The 16,993-nt window shown below is 37.0% G+C and overlaps 1 protein-coding gene across 1 annotated transcript in view; it reads left to right on the forward strand.

Moving 5' to 3' along the window:
- The first annotated feature begins 3,753 nt into the window (after positions 1 to 3,753).
- The window catches only part of LOC110454651, a 66,267-nt gene continuing 53,027 nt past the window's right edge, over positions 3,754 to 16,993 (forward strand). The window contains exons 1-9 of the mRNA XM_021504286.1: positions 3,754 to 3,807; positions 4,632 to 4,679; positions 8,549 to 8,628; positions 10,267 to 10,411; positions 11,038 to 11,105; positions 12,916 to 13,042; positions 13,632 to 13,730; positions 15,393 to 15,586; positions 16,815 to 16,928. Coding sequence (XP_021359961.1) covers positions 4,643 to 4,679; positions 8,549 to 8,628; positions 10,267 to 10,411; positions 11,038 to 11,105; positions 12,916 to 13,042; positions 13,632 to 13,730; positions 15,393 to 15,586; positions 16,815 to 16,928 — 864 coding nt within the window. The 5' untranslated portion in view covers positions 3,754 to 3,807; positions 4,632 to 4,642. The remainder of the gene's footprint in view (positions 3,808 to 4,631; positions 4,680 to 8,548; positions 8,629 to 10,266; positions 10,412 to 11,037; positions 11,106 to 12,915; positions 13,043 to 13,631; positions 13,731 to 15,392; positions 15,587 to 16,814; positions 16,929 to 16,993) is intronic.

Consider the following 16,993-nt stretch of genomic DNA (forward strand, 5'->3'; position numbering starts at 1 on the left):
TGTTTATCTTTGTAATCATATCGACGTAAAATAAAATTTACTTGAGTTGGGATGGGGGCACTGACCCGCCTTCAAACTTTTCGAATGGGAGGGATATATGGAGGGCACAAGTATGCTTGTTGGGCTAATAAAAAAAGAGTAAAACATCAGATTGACTTCTCCCCTTCACAAAATCATTCAATTAATTTATTTCTTTTTAAACCCGCAAGTAGAAAAGCCCGCCATCCCCACCCCCAACAGAATTTAACTGTTAAAGAATTTTGCAGCATGGTATTTGCAGAGACGTATAATACAAGGCCAAGAGCAAGTTGCCAATCTCTGTATTATACGTCTCTGGTATTTGTTATCAGAGACAGTTACTTAACGATATATATTTTGGTCTTCCCGATATACCAATGGACTTTCACTGGCCTACACCAGATTCCCACCAAATGTCCAGCTACTGTCCACGTTCGACGTTAATGGTTGTACCGCATAGCTGGACACAGCACTATGATAATATGTAGCAGCCAAGGAACATACGGATATAATATGTATTGTGTTGTTGTAATGTGATTACACATGTAACTTGACCGGCGTTATTTGTTACTAAATTCTATTACTCTATGGTAAAATCAGTTTTACAGAGCTAATATTTAATGTTTGCTACATAAAAAAATCATGTTATTAAACATCTAGTTAATAAACTAGAGGAACTGAAATTTAGAATTACACAGTTGGACAATATCGACATTATAGCAGTAACCGAAATATACCCTAAAAACAGCAGATACTTACCGAATAAGGCAGAGTTTATGATCCCAGGTTATAATCAGTTTGTGAACGGGAACACAGAAAATCACCACAGAGGAGTATGTCTGTATGTAAAGGAAGGTCTTGAGGCAACTGAAGTAAATTTAGACAGTCAATTTAAAGAAAGTACTTGGATGAAAATTAAACTGAATGGGAATAATAATCTCTTAGTAGGCTGTATGTACAAAAACGCAAATTCAATTGAAGGAAACATACTGCAGGTGAATAATCTTATCACGTTAGCAGCAGCCCAGAAATCATATAGTCAGTTATTAATACAATTTAATAGTAGGGGATTATAACTTACCACAAATAGGGGATTATAACTTACCACAAATGGGAACAAAGAAAGCGAACGTTTTATAGAACGCCTTGGAGATAGTGACCTGTATCAACACGTGAGAGAACACACAAGAAAAAGAAAAGGTAATGAACCCAGTATACTGGATCCTGCTATCACAAACGAAGAGGAAATGGTGAAAAACGTGTCATACCAAAGTCCCGTAGGAGGCAGCGATCATTTAGTCCTAATTCAGGTTTTACTATTTTTGTGAAACCAAAAAACCTACCAACACGGCACCACGATTCAAATACAGCATAGGGTATGTATACAAGTATGTTAAAAGACTTACCAAAAGATTGGTCCACAGTTCTACAAGGAGATGTACAAGACATGTATAGCATATTTATAGATCTTATTGAAACTACTAAAGACAAATTCATTCCAAAGAGGAAAGCACAGAATGTAAAATCAGATAACATACCGTTGAAAGATTCAGTTTTGAGTAAAATAAATAAAAAACACAGAACATGGCAAAGATATGTGGAAACTAAAAGTGAGGAAAAATTGTAAGAGTATACACGGATCCAAAATCAGCTGAAGTGGGAAATACGAAAATCAAAGAGAGAACGTGAAAAAAAGATTGCAGAGGACATTAAACAGCAACCCAAGAAATTTAGGAAATATGTCAAATCGAAGAGAAAGGTTAAAACAGGAATATCAGATCTCAAAGGTTAAAACAGGAATATCAGATTCAAAGGTTAAAACAGGAATATCAGATCTCAAAGGTTTAAATGGAGATGAACAACGGATTGCAGTTAATGATAGGGACAAAACAGAGGTTTTAGCAAGATTCTTCAGCAGCGTTTTCACACAAGAGCCTAGTGGGAATTTAAGAAAAGAAATATTTATATCCAATGTGAAGACATTATCTGCACGGAGGAAACAGTTGAAAAACTTTTAAAAGATCTCAATGAGAATAAATCGCAGGGACCGGATATGTTACACCCAAAAGTTTTAAAAGAATTGAGGAAAAATATCAGTAAACCATTATCAGATATCATGAGAACTTACCAACATGAAGAAAATGTTTAGAAACATTATCAGATATTTTTAATAAATCACTTTCTGGGGGTAAATTACCACAACAGCGGAAAGAAGCCAACATCACTGTTATCTTCAAAAAAGGTGCCAAAATCAGAAGCAGGAAACTACAGACCTGTTAGTTTAACCAGTGTTGTAGGGAAACTCTAGAAAACTGTTGAGGGATAAAATTGTCAACCACATGGACAGAAATAATCTCTTCAGCAACAGGCAGTTTGGTTTTCTCTATGGAAGATCGACACAGCTTCAACTCCTCACAGTTTTAGAAGAACTGACTCAAATTATAGATAAAGTTGGTCAATTAGATGTCATTTACCTTGATTTTATGAAAGCTTTTGACAAGGTACCCCATCGGCGACTTATAAAGAAGCTTCAAGGATACAGCATCCATCACCAAATAAAAACGCGGGTAGAAAACTTTTTAAAAAACAGTACACAGAAAGTAGTAATAAATGGAGAGTCTTCAGATATATACCCAGTAGTCAGTGGGACACCACAAGGAAGTGTTTTACGACCCATTTTATTCGTCATCTCCATTAATGATTTGCCGAAATAACAGATTCGCCATCTCCCCAGTTCGCCAACGACACCAAATTATACAGAGAAATAATGAGAATTCTGGATACGGAGACTCTGCAGAAATATCTCAACAAACTCCAGGAATGGTCTGCGAAATGGCTTCTCAAATTCCATCCAAACAAGTGCAAAGTACTTTCAATTAAATCTAAAAACAAACAAGATAGAAAATACTATTTGAGCATCGGGAGAGAGAATAGAACTGGAGAGCATAACGTGTGTTCAGTTAAATGTAAACAACGCTAACAGTACTGTTGGCCTTATTAGAAGAACATTCATTTATCTGGATGAAAATATGTTCAAAGTTTTATTTAATGCGCTTGTTAGACCACACTTAGAATATGCCTGTAGTGTATGGAGCAAGGATATTGATTTAGATGAAAACGTCCAGAGACGAGCTACCAAGATCATACCTGGATTTAGTAACATGACGTATACAGAGCGTCTGCAGAGATAAAATCTACCAACCTTAAAGCTCCGTCGGATGCGAGGAGACTTAATAAATGTCTTTAAGATTGTGAAAAATTTTATGATCCTATCTAGTGACTGAAAGCATGTTTCAGTGGGATATTAGGCTAGTAGAAGAACAAGAGGACATTCTTACAAACTTTTTAAAAAACACTGTCACCTTGAAATAAGGAAACACATCTTTACTTTCCGTGTTGTTGATATATGGAACAGTCTTCCACAGGATGGCATTGATTCATCTAATGTTATACAGTTTGAAATTGGTTTAGATGAGTAGGCCTACTGTAAACGTGAAAATATAACTTTTAATTTTTAGTTTTAAAAACTGTTCAATTGACACTTGAAGTATATTTAATGTAAATTTTGTTGTATTTACTGATATGGATATAGAGGCTTGTAGCCTGCGTCCATAATGTATCATATTAAGTCATATTAAATGACACCAGAGACGTATACTACCGCAATAACATATAGCCTTTATATACTTCTACAGTTTTTAATCATTAAGGGGAATTAACTCTTACGCTTTCCGTGGAGTATTTACAACAATGGCGTCTTAGCTACGGTAATCAGCAGTTTGCTGTAACGTAAGTTTGCCCACTCTCCAGTAACAGGCCTCTCCAGACACCGATATGCCACCCACTTGCCACATCAATGGGGTTGCTGATCAACATATGAACACATTTCTCATCATATATGAACATTTATATACTCATTCAACCAGTGAACTCGGCTAGGGGGAAAATGAAAGTAGGCGAGCGAACTCGCCAATGCTTTGACAAATACATGCAGTGTATCCAACCATTGGAGCACAGGATGAGTACATCTAGGATTTCCTTTGAAATACATATATATGCATATTTATATTACTTTAAAAGAGTGTTTTTCAACTTTTATTACGTATTTTAAACAGGTTAGTCTATCTCATAATTCCAAAGCAATTCTTATAATCAGTGTAGAATTTTGTTGTGGGCTCATAATTTTTCCTCAAAACGAAAAAAGGATGAAAGCAGTTTCGTAAGCATGTATGAAAAACAACGTAAACTACCATTAAAGGAACTGTTAAACATTTTATTGTTTTTAGTTGAACTTGGTGACATTTTTGTGTACATGCATGCACATGCAGCCTTGAATATGACAAATAAGAAAACAAAATTACATGTACATGTTCTACCCAAATATCTATGTAGTCACTATTGTCGTGAAAACTGTAAGAAAATGCTTCAAACATTGACGTTGTAGAACTTGACTGGGTCGATTGTCAACGACCATTAGGTAGCTCAATTGGTAAAGCGTACGTCTGTCTAGAGTTCGGAGGGTCCCAAGTAAGAACCCTGGTCTGACTGTGCATGTAAGAGAAAAGGAAAAAATGCTGACAATTTACTAGTAAACATCTTTATTTATTTTACAGAACCTATCATCATGGCAAGAACAAAGCAGACTGCTCGTAAACAAACAGGTATGGGAATAATGACATAAAACGTTTCTAAATTAGTAAAGCCATGTTATATTACAGGACTTTTAATTCAGTTAATGTAATACTCTTTTTAATGATCAATAAACCAAAGCATTTATAGTTCTGGACACTGGACACTGGGCAGTGATAAACAGTACAAATTCATGGAAAACAACGCTGAACAGAGTAGAACCAATAGTGAACAAAAGAACTAAAAAAAGAAAGAACATTGAAGGACCAAACAAACTTCCTACCAAAGTAAATTACATATAGTGTTTGCTTCGTCCATCCGTGTGGCCGTCCGTCCGTCCGTCCGAAAGGTTTCGAGAGCATGTCTCCCGTACTATTTCACCTACGGTTATGAATCCTGGTTTGTGGGTACATGCATGGAAGGCTGTGTGTCACGTTCCATATGTAGGTCACAGTGACCTCTACCATGACCTCTGACCTACATAATGTCGTGGGAAAGGTTTCCGGAGCATATCTCCCGTATATTTCACCTACGGTTATGAATCTTGGTTAGTGGGTACATGCATGGAAGGTGGTGTGTCGCATATGTAGGGCACAGTGACCTCTACCATGACCTCTGACCTACATAATGTCGTGGGAAAGGTTTCCGGAGCATATCTCCCGTACTATTTCACCTACGGTTATGAATCTTGGTTTGTGGGTACATGCATGGAAGGTGGTGTGTCGCATATGTAGGTCACAGTGACCTCTACCATGACCTCTGACCTACATAATGTCGTGGGAAAGGTTTCCGGAGCATATCTCCCGTATATTTCACCTACGGTTATGAATCTTGGTTTGTGGGTACATGCATGGAAGGTGGTGTGTCGCATATGTAGGTCACTGTGACCTCTACCTTGACCTCTGACCTACGTAACGTTAAAGTCGCAGCATATAAACTCTTCACTTGATTCTTCCAATCCACATGCCCATCACTTCCACCAATTCCTGATCAATCAAAGCGGGGGTATTCATGAAAGCCCCCCTTTGAGTTACATCTAGTTTTACAGGAAGTTAAACCCAAATCCTTCAAAGAGACATAATAGTGTACTGAGTGAATACAACTTGGAAACTATACCCGTTAACCTGTTTAAAGAAACACCTGGTAGAGGCATGCTTGTGTACATTCACAACTCCTTGAAATATCTACAATGCAATATAGGGATTATTTTGCAGATAAAATGCTCCTAATATGAAGCATATACAGAAGCCCAAACAGCATAGAAGAAAACTTTCTGCCCATGTGCAACACAACTATAGCTGTATGCAATAGAAACTACTATCAGAATGGACCAAATGTACTGGATCTTGTCTCCTGAAATGAGGAAGGGATGGTCAGTGAAATTGAAATTCAAGCTCCAAAGAATAAAAGTTTCCACTTCGTCATACAATTTATGAAGAATGTGTATTCTACTACAGAAAAAAAAGGAAAAGAAGAGATGTATGTACGAAAAAGGGAACTACGAACATATGAAAGAAATGATGTCTGTAAATTAGGTTGAAGAACTACGTACATCCTCTAGCGGGGTATGTGAACTGGCAGTGGGTACATTTTTGAGATAGATTAAAAACTCTCATTGATATGTGTATCCCTGTAAGAAAATCAAGTAAAATACCCATCAGAAAAAGTGACAGGTGACAGAAAAACCATTACCCTTAAACATTTTGGAGCTATATATATATGTCCAATCAAAAACCAAAGAGTCAGATTTATATACCGGACAAGATAAACAAGTCACAACAACAGATAAGGAAAAAGCTGAAGTGTTCACAAACATTTTCAAAAAAAGAGACTGCAAATCAGCTAGTAATTATAGACCTATCAGCTTAACCTTTATATGTTGTTAAGTATTAGAATCAATTGTAATCGAAACCTTAATCATAAAATTATTCAGCAGAAGACAATTTGGATTCATCCGAAGTAGGTCCACCGTTCTACAATTAATCCAAGTTAGTGATGACTGGATGGAAATTCTTGATACAGGGGGTTGCATTGATGTACTGTATTGTGACTTTATGAAGGCATTCAACAAAGTTCCCCACCAGCGACTCATTCATAAAATCGTCATTCCTTCTAAATCACAAACAACGTGTAACAGTAAATGGAGACGCATCATACTGAAAGAAAGTGAGCAGTGGCATTCTGCAAGGATCAGTTCTAGGACCAGTTCTATTTGTTTTATACATAAATGAACTCCCAGATATAACAAGTGTGGATACAAAAATATACCTATTTGCAGATGATACCAAATTCTACTGTCCCATACTCAACACCAAGTGGCTCCTGTTCTTCCATCCAGATAAATGCAAAGCCATGCATACTGGTAAAAATGGCAGCAACAACTTCACATACATTTTAGAAGATGGTAAATAACTTCCATATACAGAAACTGAAAAAGATATTGGAGTCACTATTGACAATAGACTATCATTCATAAACAAAGCCAATTCCATCATGGGGGTGTTCAAAAGAACAAGGGAGTATATGAATCTCACTACATTTACAGTGCTATACAAATTAAGGTCTGGTAAGACCTAGTGGTGTCCCGATAACCGGAAGCATAGATTAAATCAAGCTTGACATGAGGTCGATTCGATTATCGATTTAGCACATGAAAGATCGATTTTGAAACTTTGTCATGAAAAAGATAGTTTTTGTAGGTTTGTCATGTAGAACTGAAATTCTTAAGATACATATACAGTTGCTTTTCATGTTTAATCCAAAATAAGATGTCCCTTTCACCCGTTCTTGTTGATTCTCACTTGAATCATGCCGGCATTCAAGCATGGTAGCTATAGTGCCATTACGTAATCAAGGTCAGTGCGGTGTTTTGTAGGTATGGTTAAATTTTAACTCAAAATGCATAAACTGATTTGTTTGTGTTACATCATGACTCGTCTGCAGGAGATGGGAAAAGGTACGTTCACTTCTAAAACGGTAATCTACCGGTCATTGTCAATATCTGAAGTACCTTTTCTCATCATATGAACGTCTCTTAGATAAAGTTGTTAGCAAAATAACACGTAGTTAAATCGATATTTTGAAATGATTGGACAAAATTTCAATTTATTAAATGTATTCTTTTTGGCGCTTATTTCAACCGATAATCGATTACTGATCGATCTTGAATGTCCGATAATCGATCTTCAAAATCAGACCGAAACCCCACCACTAGTAAGACCACATCTTGGGTATGCTAACCAGGTCTTGATTCCCCATCTGATCAAACACGTAGAATCGATAGAAAATGTACAAAGGAGAGCTACAAAGCTTTTATCAGGAATGGCTCATATATTTTACCCAGAAAGACTGCAACATCTGAAACTGCCAACTTTGGCCTATAGAAGAGCCAGGGGAGACATATGATAGAGCTATTCAAAATCACGACAGTGAAATATGATCCTGAGGTGTCTACATTCATTTCACCTTTCAGTAGTACCATCACCACGAGGGGACATGAACTGAAATTATAGTTATAAACAAAGAGTGCGCCTTAACATCTTGAAACTTTCCTTCCTATGCTGAACCCTGAACATATGAAACAATTGGCCATCGTAGGTTGTAATGTCACAAACTGTTCGAACATTTGAATCTAGACTTGACCACTGTTGAAAGAACCAGCTATTTCTTTATAACCATGGGGAACCTATTGAGGTCATGGTAATTTATTTTATAAGAAATTAACACTCATATAGTATATATAAGAACATAATATACCAACATTAATTTTGAACAGCTTGTATGTACCTGAAATATAATACAGATAACTGTTATGTTTTGAACTTATAATTACAGAGCTGTGATAATATCAACAAAGGACTTGCAAAAATAACCATAAATCATGTCATGCTTTCATATTTAGCTGATCCAGAGAGCCCTCAAAGAAAGGACCTGGTAGACAAGTTCAACAATGAGAAACGTCTGGATATATCACCAGTTATTGTGAGTGGTTAATCTTTTTAATTTTTTTTAATTCATCATCACATTTTTTTAATTCAATTGTTCAGTTGTTGATAGTTATTATATAGTCAATGGATGAAGCAGAGATATAGATTTAGACACAGGTGATTGATAATTCAGCTGATAGCTGATAGACGATTCAGGTGATAGCGAATGCTGGTGATAGATGATACAGATTAAAGATGATACAGGTGGTAGCTAATGGTGATAGATGCTACTAGTTAGAGATACAGGTGCTAAATGCTACAGATAATAGATGATACAGGTGATATATTCAGGTTATATAGATGCTACTAGTTAGAGATACAGGTGCTAAATGCTACAGATGATAGATGATACAGGTGATAGATTCAGGTGATTTAGATGCTACAGGTGATAGAGACAGGTGATAAATGTTGCAGGTGATTGATACAGATGATAGATGATACAGGTGATAGATACAGATGCTAGATGCTTCAGGTGATATATACAGGTGAAAGATGATACAGGTGATAAATACTACTGGTGATAATACAGGTGATAAATGCTACAGATGATAGATAATACAGGTGATAGATTCAGGTGATTTAGATGCTATAAATGATAGATACAGGTGATAGGTACAGGTGATAGATGATCAGTTGATAGATGATCAGCTGTTAGACGATATGGTGATAGATACAGGTGATAGCTATTAAGAAAGAAGCTACAGGTGATGGATACAAATGGTAGATACAGGTGATATTTGATACAGGTGATTGATTATACAGGTAATAGATATGGATAGTAGAAACAAGTGACAGATACACATGATTGATGATACAGGTAATAGATGATACAGGTGATATATGATACAACTCTAATATATTGAATGTTCTTGCTTACTGTTACGTACCTGTATCTATATCATTTGTGATACCTCTCGGAGGGGGATACCCTAGAATCGGTCCATACATTCTCCTGTATGTATACAGCTGGAGTTGATACCTCTCAGAGGAGGGGATACCCTAGAATCGGCCCATACATTCTCCTGTATGTATACAGCTGGAGTTGATACCTCTCTGAGGAGGGGATACCCTAGAATCGGTCCATGCATTCTCCTGTATGTATACAGCTGGAGTTGATACCTCTCAGAGGAGGGGATACCCTAGAATCGGCCCATGCATTCTCCTGTATGTATACAGCTGGAGTTGATACCTCTCAGAGGAGGGGATACCCTAGAATCGGCCCATGCATTCTCCTGTATGTATACAGCTGGAATTCAACTGTGTGTAGGACTACAAGGTACTTCAGCACTGAAGGCCTAAGAAAAGAGGAGGGTAATGATTAAGCATATTTGATTATGTGTCAGCCTAGTTAGACCACTGGACACAATTTTCTTCAGACCACTTATAAATTTCTGTCAGATTTTCTTGTGGCTTTGTATGCATTATTGATCATCATCGTGTTGAGTTGTGTAAATATTCCCCAGAATTTTACAGCAGAGCTAGTTGCCTTTTTTAGTTGGAATATTCTACAAACTTGGAAGTAATACCTTGATATGAGCAATGTTGTACACTATGTAATAGACTATATGTGATAATACAGTCGTTTGGGTTCTTTGAGCAATGATAGTTTACAGTTGTCTACATTATTTTTCAGAAACAATTACAAGAGGACAAGTGGTCATCGGTGGTATCTCTGAACTTCTCTGGTGTGGAACAGATAACAGATACCTTTCTCCTGGTGTTGAAGCGAAATGAGAAGGGCATGGCAATGCACTTCTTAGAAAACCTTAATCTTTCTGGTTAGTAACATCGGGGAGAGGGTAGTACAGACCTAATACTTACTCAACGGTAAAGATTGAGAGGGGGGCAGTACAGACCCTCACGCTTACTGGCCAGTAAACATTGAAGGGAGGGAGTAGTACAGACCCTCAGTCTTACTGGCCAGTAAACATTGAAGGAAGGGGGGCAGTACAGACCCTCACTCTCACTGGCTAGTAAACATTGAAGGGAGGGAGTAGTACAGACCCTCAGTCTTACTGGCCAGTAAACATTGAAGGGAGGGAGTAGTACAGACCCTCAGTCTTACTGGTCAGTAAACATTGAGGGAGGGGATAGTACAGTGAACTTTGAAGGAAGGGGGGCAGTACAGACCCTCACTCTTACTGGTCAGTGAACATTGAAGAGAGGGGAGCAGCCCAGACCCTCACTCTTACTGGTCAGTGAACATTGATGGGAGTTGGGCAGTGTAGACCCACAGACTTACTGGTCAGTACATTTTAATGGGAGCAAAAGGAAATAGGTCAAATAAGTTTTTTTTATGATGAGAAGTTATTGTCCTTGTATCAGTTTACTTATTGTTGGATACTATCATGCCACAGGTCACATACTATACATTATTTTGAATACAAAGTAACTTTTTTGTCAGGTTGCTGTAACATCACAGATGAAGGAATACGTTGGCTTTCAGAAACTGAAATTTTGGAAATGGAGAATGTAAGCAAATCAACATTGACTACTAACTATTGGAATTGTTAACCCTGCATTAGGAAATATGACTGCTTGTTTGCAAATTATTATTTTCATGAACTTTGACATTTATGATTGTACTTTAGAGTTGATTTAATTATTGGTCTCCACAACCAAAAGATGAAGGAAGTCCTAAGGGTTTATGGACCTCATAGATTGTAGAACATCAGCAATCTGGGGTTTCTTTGTTCTGTTCTGGAAACATCGTCATGGTGTCATACAATGTGATATTATATCTTCCAAATATCAGTGAATAATAATTATGATTTAGTAGACAAATAGAAATATTTGAATGATAAGCAGACAGTTAGGTATATACTAGTCATAACTATCACCACATACTGTAGTTTTATCTCACCAATATGGCTGCCCGGTGACCAATAATATAGGCCAATACAGAAAATGACAGGTAATAATGCAGTTTTAATCAACCAATTTTTATAAAGCAATATTTATATGCTTAAACATTGTCATCAGCTAAGCTGTCCTTCATTTCTTGCTGATTATTTACCACAGCTTCCGGTGGTGGCAAAAGTCTGTCTGCCATTGTTGCTATAGATGTGAAAGTCTGCTGATAAGTCTAACTTTTGATACTGGTACAGATAGAGGTATATGTAATGTGTTACTGATACTGGTACTGATAGAGGTATATGGTGTTACTGATGCTGATACAGATAGAGGTATATGGTGTTACTGATACTGGTACAGATAGAGGTATATCGTGTTATTGATACTGATAGAGGTATATGTAATGTGTTACTGATACTGGTAATGATAGAGGTATATGGTGTTACTGATACTGGTACTGAAAGAGGTATAATATGGTGTTACTGATACTGGTACTGATAGAGGTATATGGTTTTACTGATACTGGTACTGATAGAGGTATATGGTTTTACTGATACTGGTACTGATAGAGGTATATGGTTTTACTGATACTGGTACAGATAGAGGTATATGGTGCTACTGATACTGGTACTGATAGAGGTATATGGTGTTACTGATGCTGATACAGATAGAGGTATATGGTGTTACTGATACTGGTAGAGATAGAGGTATATGTAATGTGTTACTGATACTGGTACAGATAGTGTTACTGATACTGGTACTGATAGAGGTATATGTAATGTGTTACTGATACTGGTACTGATAGAGGTATATGTAATGTGTTACTGATACTGGTAATGATAGAGGTATATGGTGTTACTGATACTGGTAATGATAGAGGTATATGGTGTTACTGATACTGGTAATGATAGAGGTATATGGTGTTACTGATACTGGTACTGATAAAGGTATATGGTGTTACTGATACTGGTACAGATAGAGGCATATGGTGTTACTGATACTGGTACTGATAGAGGTATATGTAATGTGTTACTGATACTGGTAATGATAGAGGTATATGGTGTTACTGATACTGGTACTGAAAGAGGTATATGTTGTTACTGATACTGGTACAGATAGAGGTATATCGTGTTATTGATACTGATAGAGGTATATGTAATGTGTTACTGATACTGGTAATGATAGAGGTATATGGTGTTACTGATACTGGTACAGATAGAGGTATATGGTGTTACTGATACTGGTACTGAAAGAGGTATATGTTGTTACTGATACTGGTACAGATAGAGGTATATCGTGTTATTGATACTGATAGAGGTATATGTAATGTGTTACTGATACTGGTACAGATAGAGGTATATGGTGCTACTGATACTGGTACTGATAGAGGTATATGGTGTTACTGATACTTGTACATGTAAACTTTCAGATTGTACTTAAAGGCTGTAAACAGCTGACACACAGAAGCATTTACAGATTGGTGGAGAAAGACAAATTCAGGGAGGAAATCGACATGACTGCTACATCTTGTGCATTCTTCCCTGGTCAATTACCAGGTAAAGTACTATATGGATGTCGGAATGAGTCACTGGCTTTAATGCAAGTGTGTATTACGATTGCAAAAACTGAGTCAATGACCAGACAGGTAAAGTTTGATGAAAATATTGAAATGAGTCGACTTCCACGCAGATAAAAATGCATCTGAATAATGAAATGTGTCAATAGCAATGCAGGTAAAGTTGTATAGATATAAAGGTTGAAATGTATACATGATGTACCATATACTTGTAAACTAGATATAAAGGTTGAGATGTAAACAAGATGTACTGTATACTTGTAAACTAGATATAAAGGTAGAGATGTATACATGATGTACCGTATACTTGTAAACTAGATATAAAGGTTGAGATGTATACATGATGTACCATATACTTGTAAACTAGATATAAAGGTTGAGATGTATACATGATGTACCATATACTTGTAAACTAGATATAAAGGTTGAGATGTATACGTGATGTACCATATACTTGTAAACTGGATATAAAGGTTGAGATGTATACATGATGTACCATATACTTGTAAACTGGATATAAAGGTTGAGATGTATACATGATGTACCGTATACTTGTAAACTAATTACAGTTCTGGACTATGTGACCAATGTGACCATCAAAAGCTGCCCTCTGGTATCCCCATTCTACTATTTGTACAACCGTTGTGACAAGTACTCTGCCTTCGTCGGTAAGTCGACTTCTCTGCTTTAACAGTATAATAAACAATATTTTTGAGATAAATGTATTTTAAAACCACATGTTTCCCTTGGAAAATCCATTATGTCTGTAACTGAAGGGAGAATCTATTGCCATGGATCATGATATCACAATGGAAGGGGCAGAATAGGTAAACATGTTACCCATCCCTCTGACTGCCTCCAGTATTACAGTGCACATTGTGGCTAAGTGAGTTGTATCAGCGGTTTAGAGTCGAGTCATCAGTCATTTACACTCTTTGCTTGTTGACAAAGGAAAGATAATTTTTCGAAAGCTCGCAAAAACAAAATTGCTGTTTGTGTTCAAAACAAACTTAGCCTTTATCATTCATACCAAGCTGATGAATCTAATTTGGAGTGGAAGACGGCAAAGCATTGCGAGTTTATGTCATAATTCAAAGTTTGACCAATGTAATCATGTTGAGGGTGTTACCCACAAGTAGGAAACCAAAAATGTTTACCAACTCCTAGCAGGTTTATCCATTAAGTTGTGAGTGAGGAAACCTACAGCAGTTACGAGGGAATTAGCGGTTAGTTTGTCCACCTTTGCGGTCCATAGCCTAATTAATCAGCTTCAAGGTTTTCAATAAAATGTTCACATCATGACTAGATTGCATGTCACATAACTTGTTCAGTCTATTTCTCAGCTTCATAGCCATGGTAAGGGGTAGGCTACTTTTTCAAGTGGTAACTTTTTTATCAGCACAATGTTTCATTTTAAAATTTTGTAGGTTTATGTGTTATATTTATAGAGCATGTCATTTCATGTTATGTAACACTCCATATCCCAAATGTCAAGGTCATGTAACACTCCATATTCCAAATGTCAAGGTCATGTAACACTCCATATTACAAAGGTCAATGTCATGTAACACTCCACATGCCAAAGGTCAAGGTCATGTAACACTCCATATTCCAAAAGTCAAGGCCATGTACACTCCATATTCCAAAAGTCAAGGCCCCAAAGGTCAAGGCCATGTATCACTCCATACTGTTAATGTCAAGGTCATGGCAAGAGGTCAAATACAAATACTGGTACTTCCTGATTGACACCAAATTTGGTTACATAATTCAATGAGATTGCTACCCATCAGGTCTGGTCAACTACTTTGTGAAGTTCAGTGTGTATATAATGTCAATGATCTGCATTTCACATGGTCAGCATTCTGAAAGCAGTAAAGAAGAAAAAAGGATTGAGGAAGGATAGACAAGGAGTGGGTTTGCATTGTATTGAGGATTCACCTTGGATTTATCCTATTTCTTTGTATTAAAGTTATTTAGATATGTTATTTACCACAGTTGCCTTTTTATCTCAGCTCATCCATTAAATGGTAGGTGTGTAAGTTACCACTCAAAATGTTCATTAACCTGTTATGTCAAGATTTATCGAAAAACCTGAGTTGTGAAATGTTAGCAAACTTAATCATTTGAAACCAAACGTACACTGCCTGACTTCTCTTCATCATACATACTTGTAGTTACTAGATGTTCTACATGTCCCATGGTTAACTGTTAGTTAATGTTCAAACTAACGTGAGCTAGATTAACATGTTTACAACTGACTTGAGAATGAGAAACATTTATATTAGAGCTAAAAAAAGACAATGATCGTGTGATGTCTCATGTGTTATCAGAGATGTACAAAGACAAAGACTTTGTTGCCTACCCCCACCACAAGTTGCTGGTACTGCACAGTCCAGACTGTGATAACAGACTGGGACTATTCACTGGAACACTACTGGACGGCGACCTCACTGTACAGAGGGGCTGGAGGGCTGAGACAGAGACATCAGACTTCTTCAACGTGTTTGAAGTTGTCACAGGAAACGTATGGACCATCCTTCACTAATTTTTTTGACAGAATTAGGTGTTGTTGTTGATACACTGATATCTTAGACTGGGTTCCCTCAGGCTTAAAATCCAATATTAGACTGTACATAATTAATATTTATACTGACATGTCTTTTATATGAATGTTAAAATATGTGTTATATGAAGTTTAAAATATGTGAACTTAGGTCTGTCTGTTAGATTTAGTTCTGGCAACTTGCTGACAGTTTTCATCCAACTTCCTTGTAAGTTACATGAACAAAAACCTTGTCCTAGGTAACCATAGCAATGCATTTTATTTTCTGTAGGACACCAAGAACTTTGTCCTAGGTAACCATAGCAAAGCTTGTTATTTTCTGTAGGACACCAAGAACTTTGTCCAAGGTAACCATAGCAAGGCATTTTATTTTCTGTAGGACACCAAGAACTTTGTCCTAGGTAACCATTACAATGCCTGGTATTTACTGTAGGGCACCAAGAACTTTGTCCTAGGTAACCATAGCAATGCTTGTTATTTTCTGTAGGACACCAAGAACTTTTTCCTAGGTAACCATAGCAATGCTTGTTATTTACTGTAGGGCACGAAGAACTTTGTCCTAGGTAACCATTACAATGCCTGGTATTTACTGTAGGGCACCAAGAACTTTGTCCTAGGGAACCATAGCAATGCTTGTTATTTTCTGTAGGACAACAAGAACTTTGTCCTAGGTAACCATAGCAATGCTTGTTATTTTCTGTAGGGCACCAAGAACTTTTTCCTAGGTAACCATAGCAATGCTTGTTATTTTCTGTAGGACACCAAGACCTTTGTCCTAGGTAACCATTACAATGCCTGGTATTTACTGTAGGGCACCAAGAACTTTTTCCTAGGTAACCATTACACTGCCTGGTATTTACTGTAGGACACCAAGAACTTTGTCCTAGGTAACCATTGCAATACTTGTTATTTTCTGTAGGACACCAAGAACTTTGTCCTAGGTAACAATTACAATGCCTGGTATTTACTGTAGGACACCAAGAACTTTGTCCTAGGTAACAATTACAATGCCTGGTACTTACTGTAGGGCACCAAGAACTTTGTCCTAGGTATCCATTACAATGCTTGGTATTTACTGTAGGGCACCAATAACTTTGTCCTAGGTAACCATTACACTGCCTGGTATTTACTGTAGGGCACCAAGAACTTTGTCCTAGGTAACCATAGCAATGCTTGTTATTTTCTGTAGGGCACAGAAAACCTAGTCCTTGGTAACGGTTGTATCATCATCCTTCCCTTCATCACATCAGATGACAAGACAGCTATCAGTCTTGCCTCACACATTATCACAGTACTGGCACAGGTAAGTGTACTTTCCATTTCTAAGACCTCTATTAGATATCAAAATTTCATATGTATTAGAGTTTT

The sequence above is a fragment of the Mizuhopecten yessoensis genome, unplaced genomic scaffold (genome assembly GCF_002113885.1).
Source record: "Mizuhopecten yessoensis strain PY_sf001 unplaced genomic scaffold, ASM211388v2 scaffold7987, whole genome shotgun sequence".
Lineage (NCBI taxonomy): Eukaryota > Metazoa > Mollusca > Bivalvia > Pectinida > Pectinidae > Mizuhopecten > Mizuhopecten yessoensis.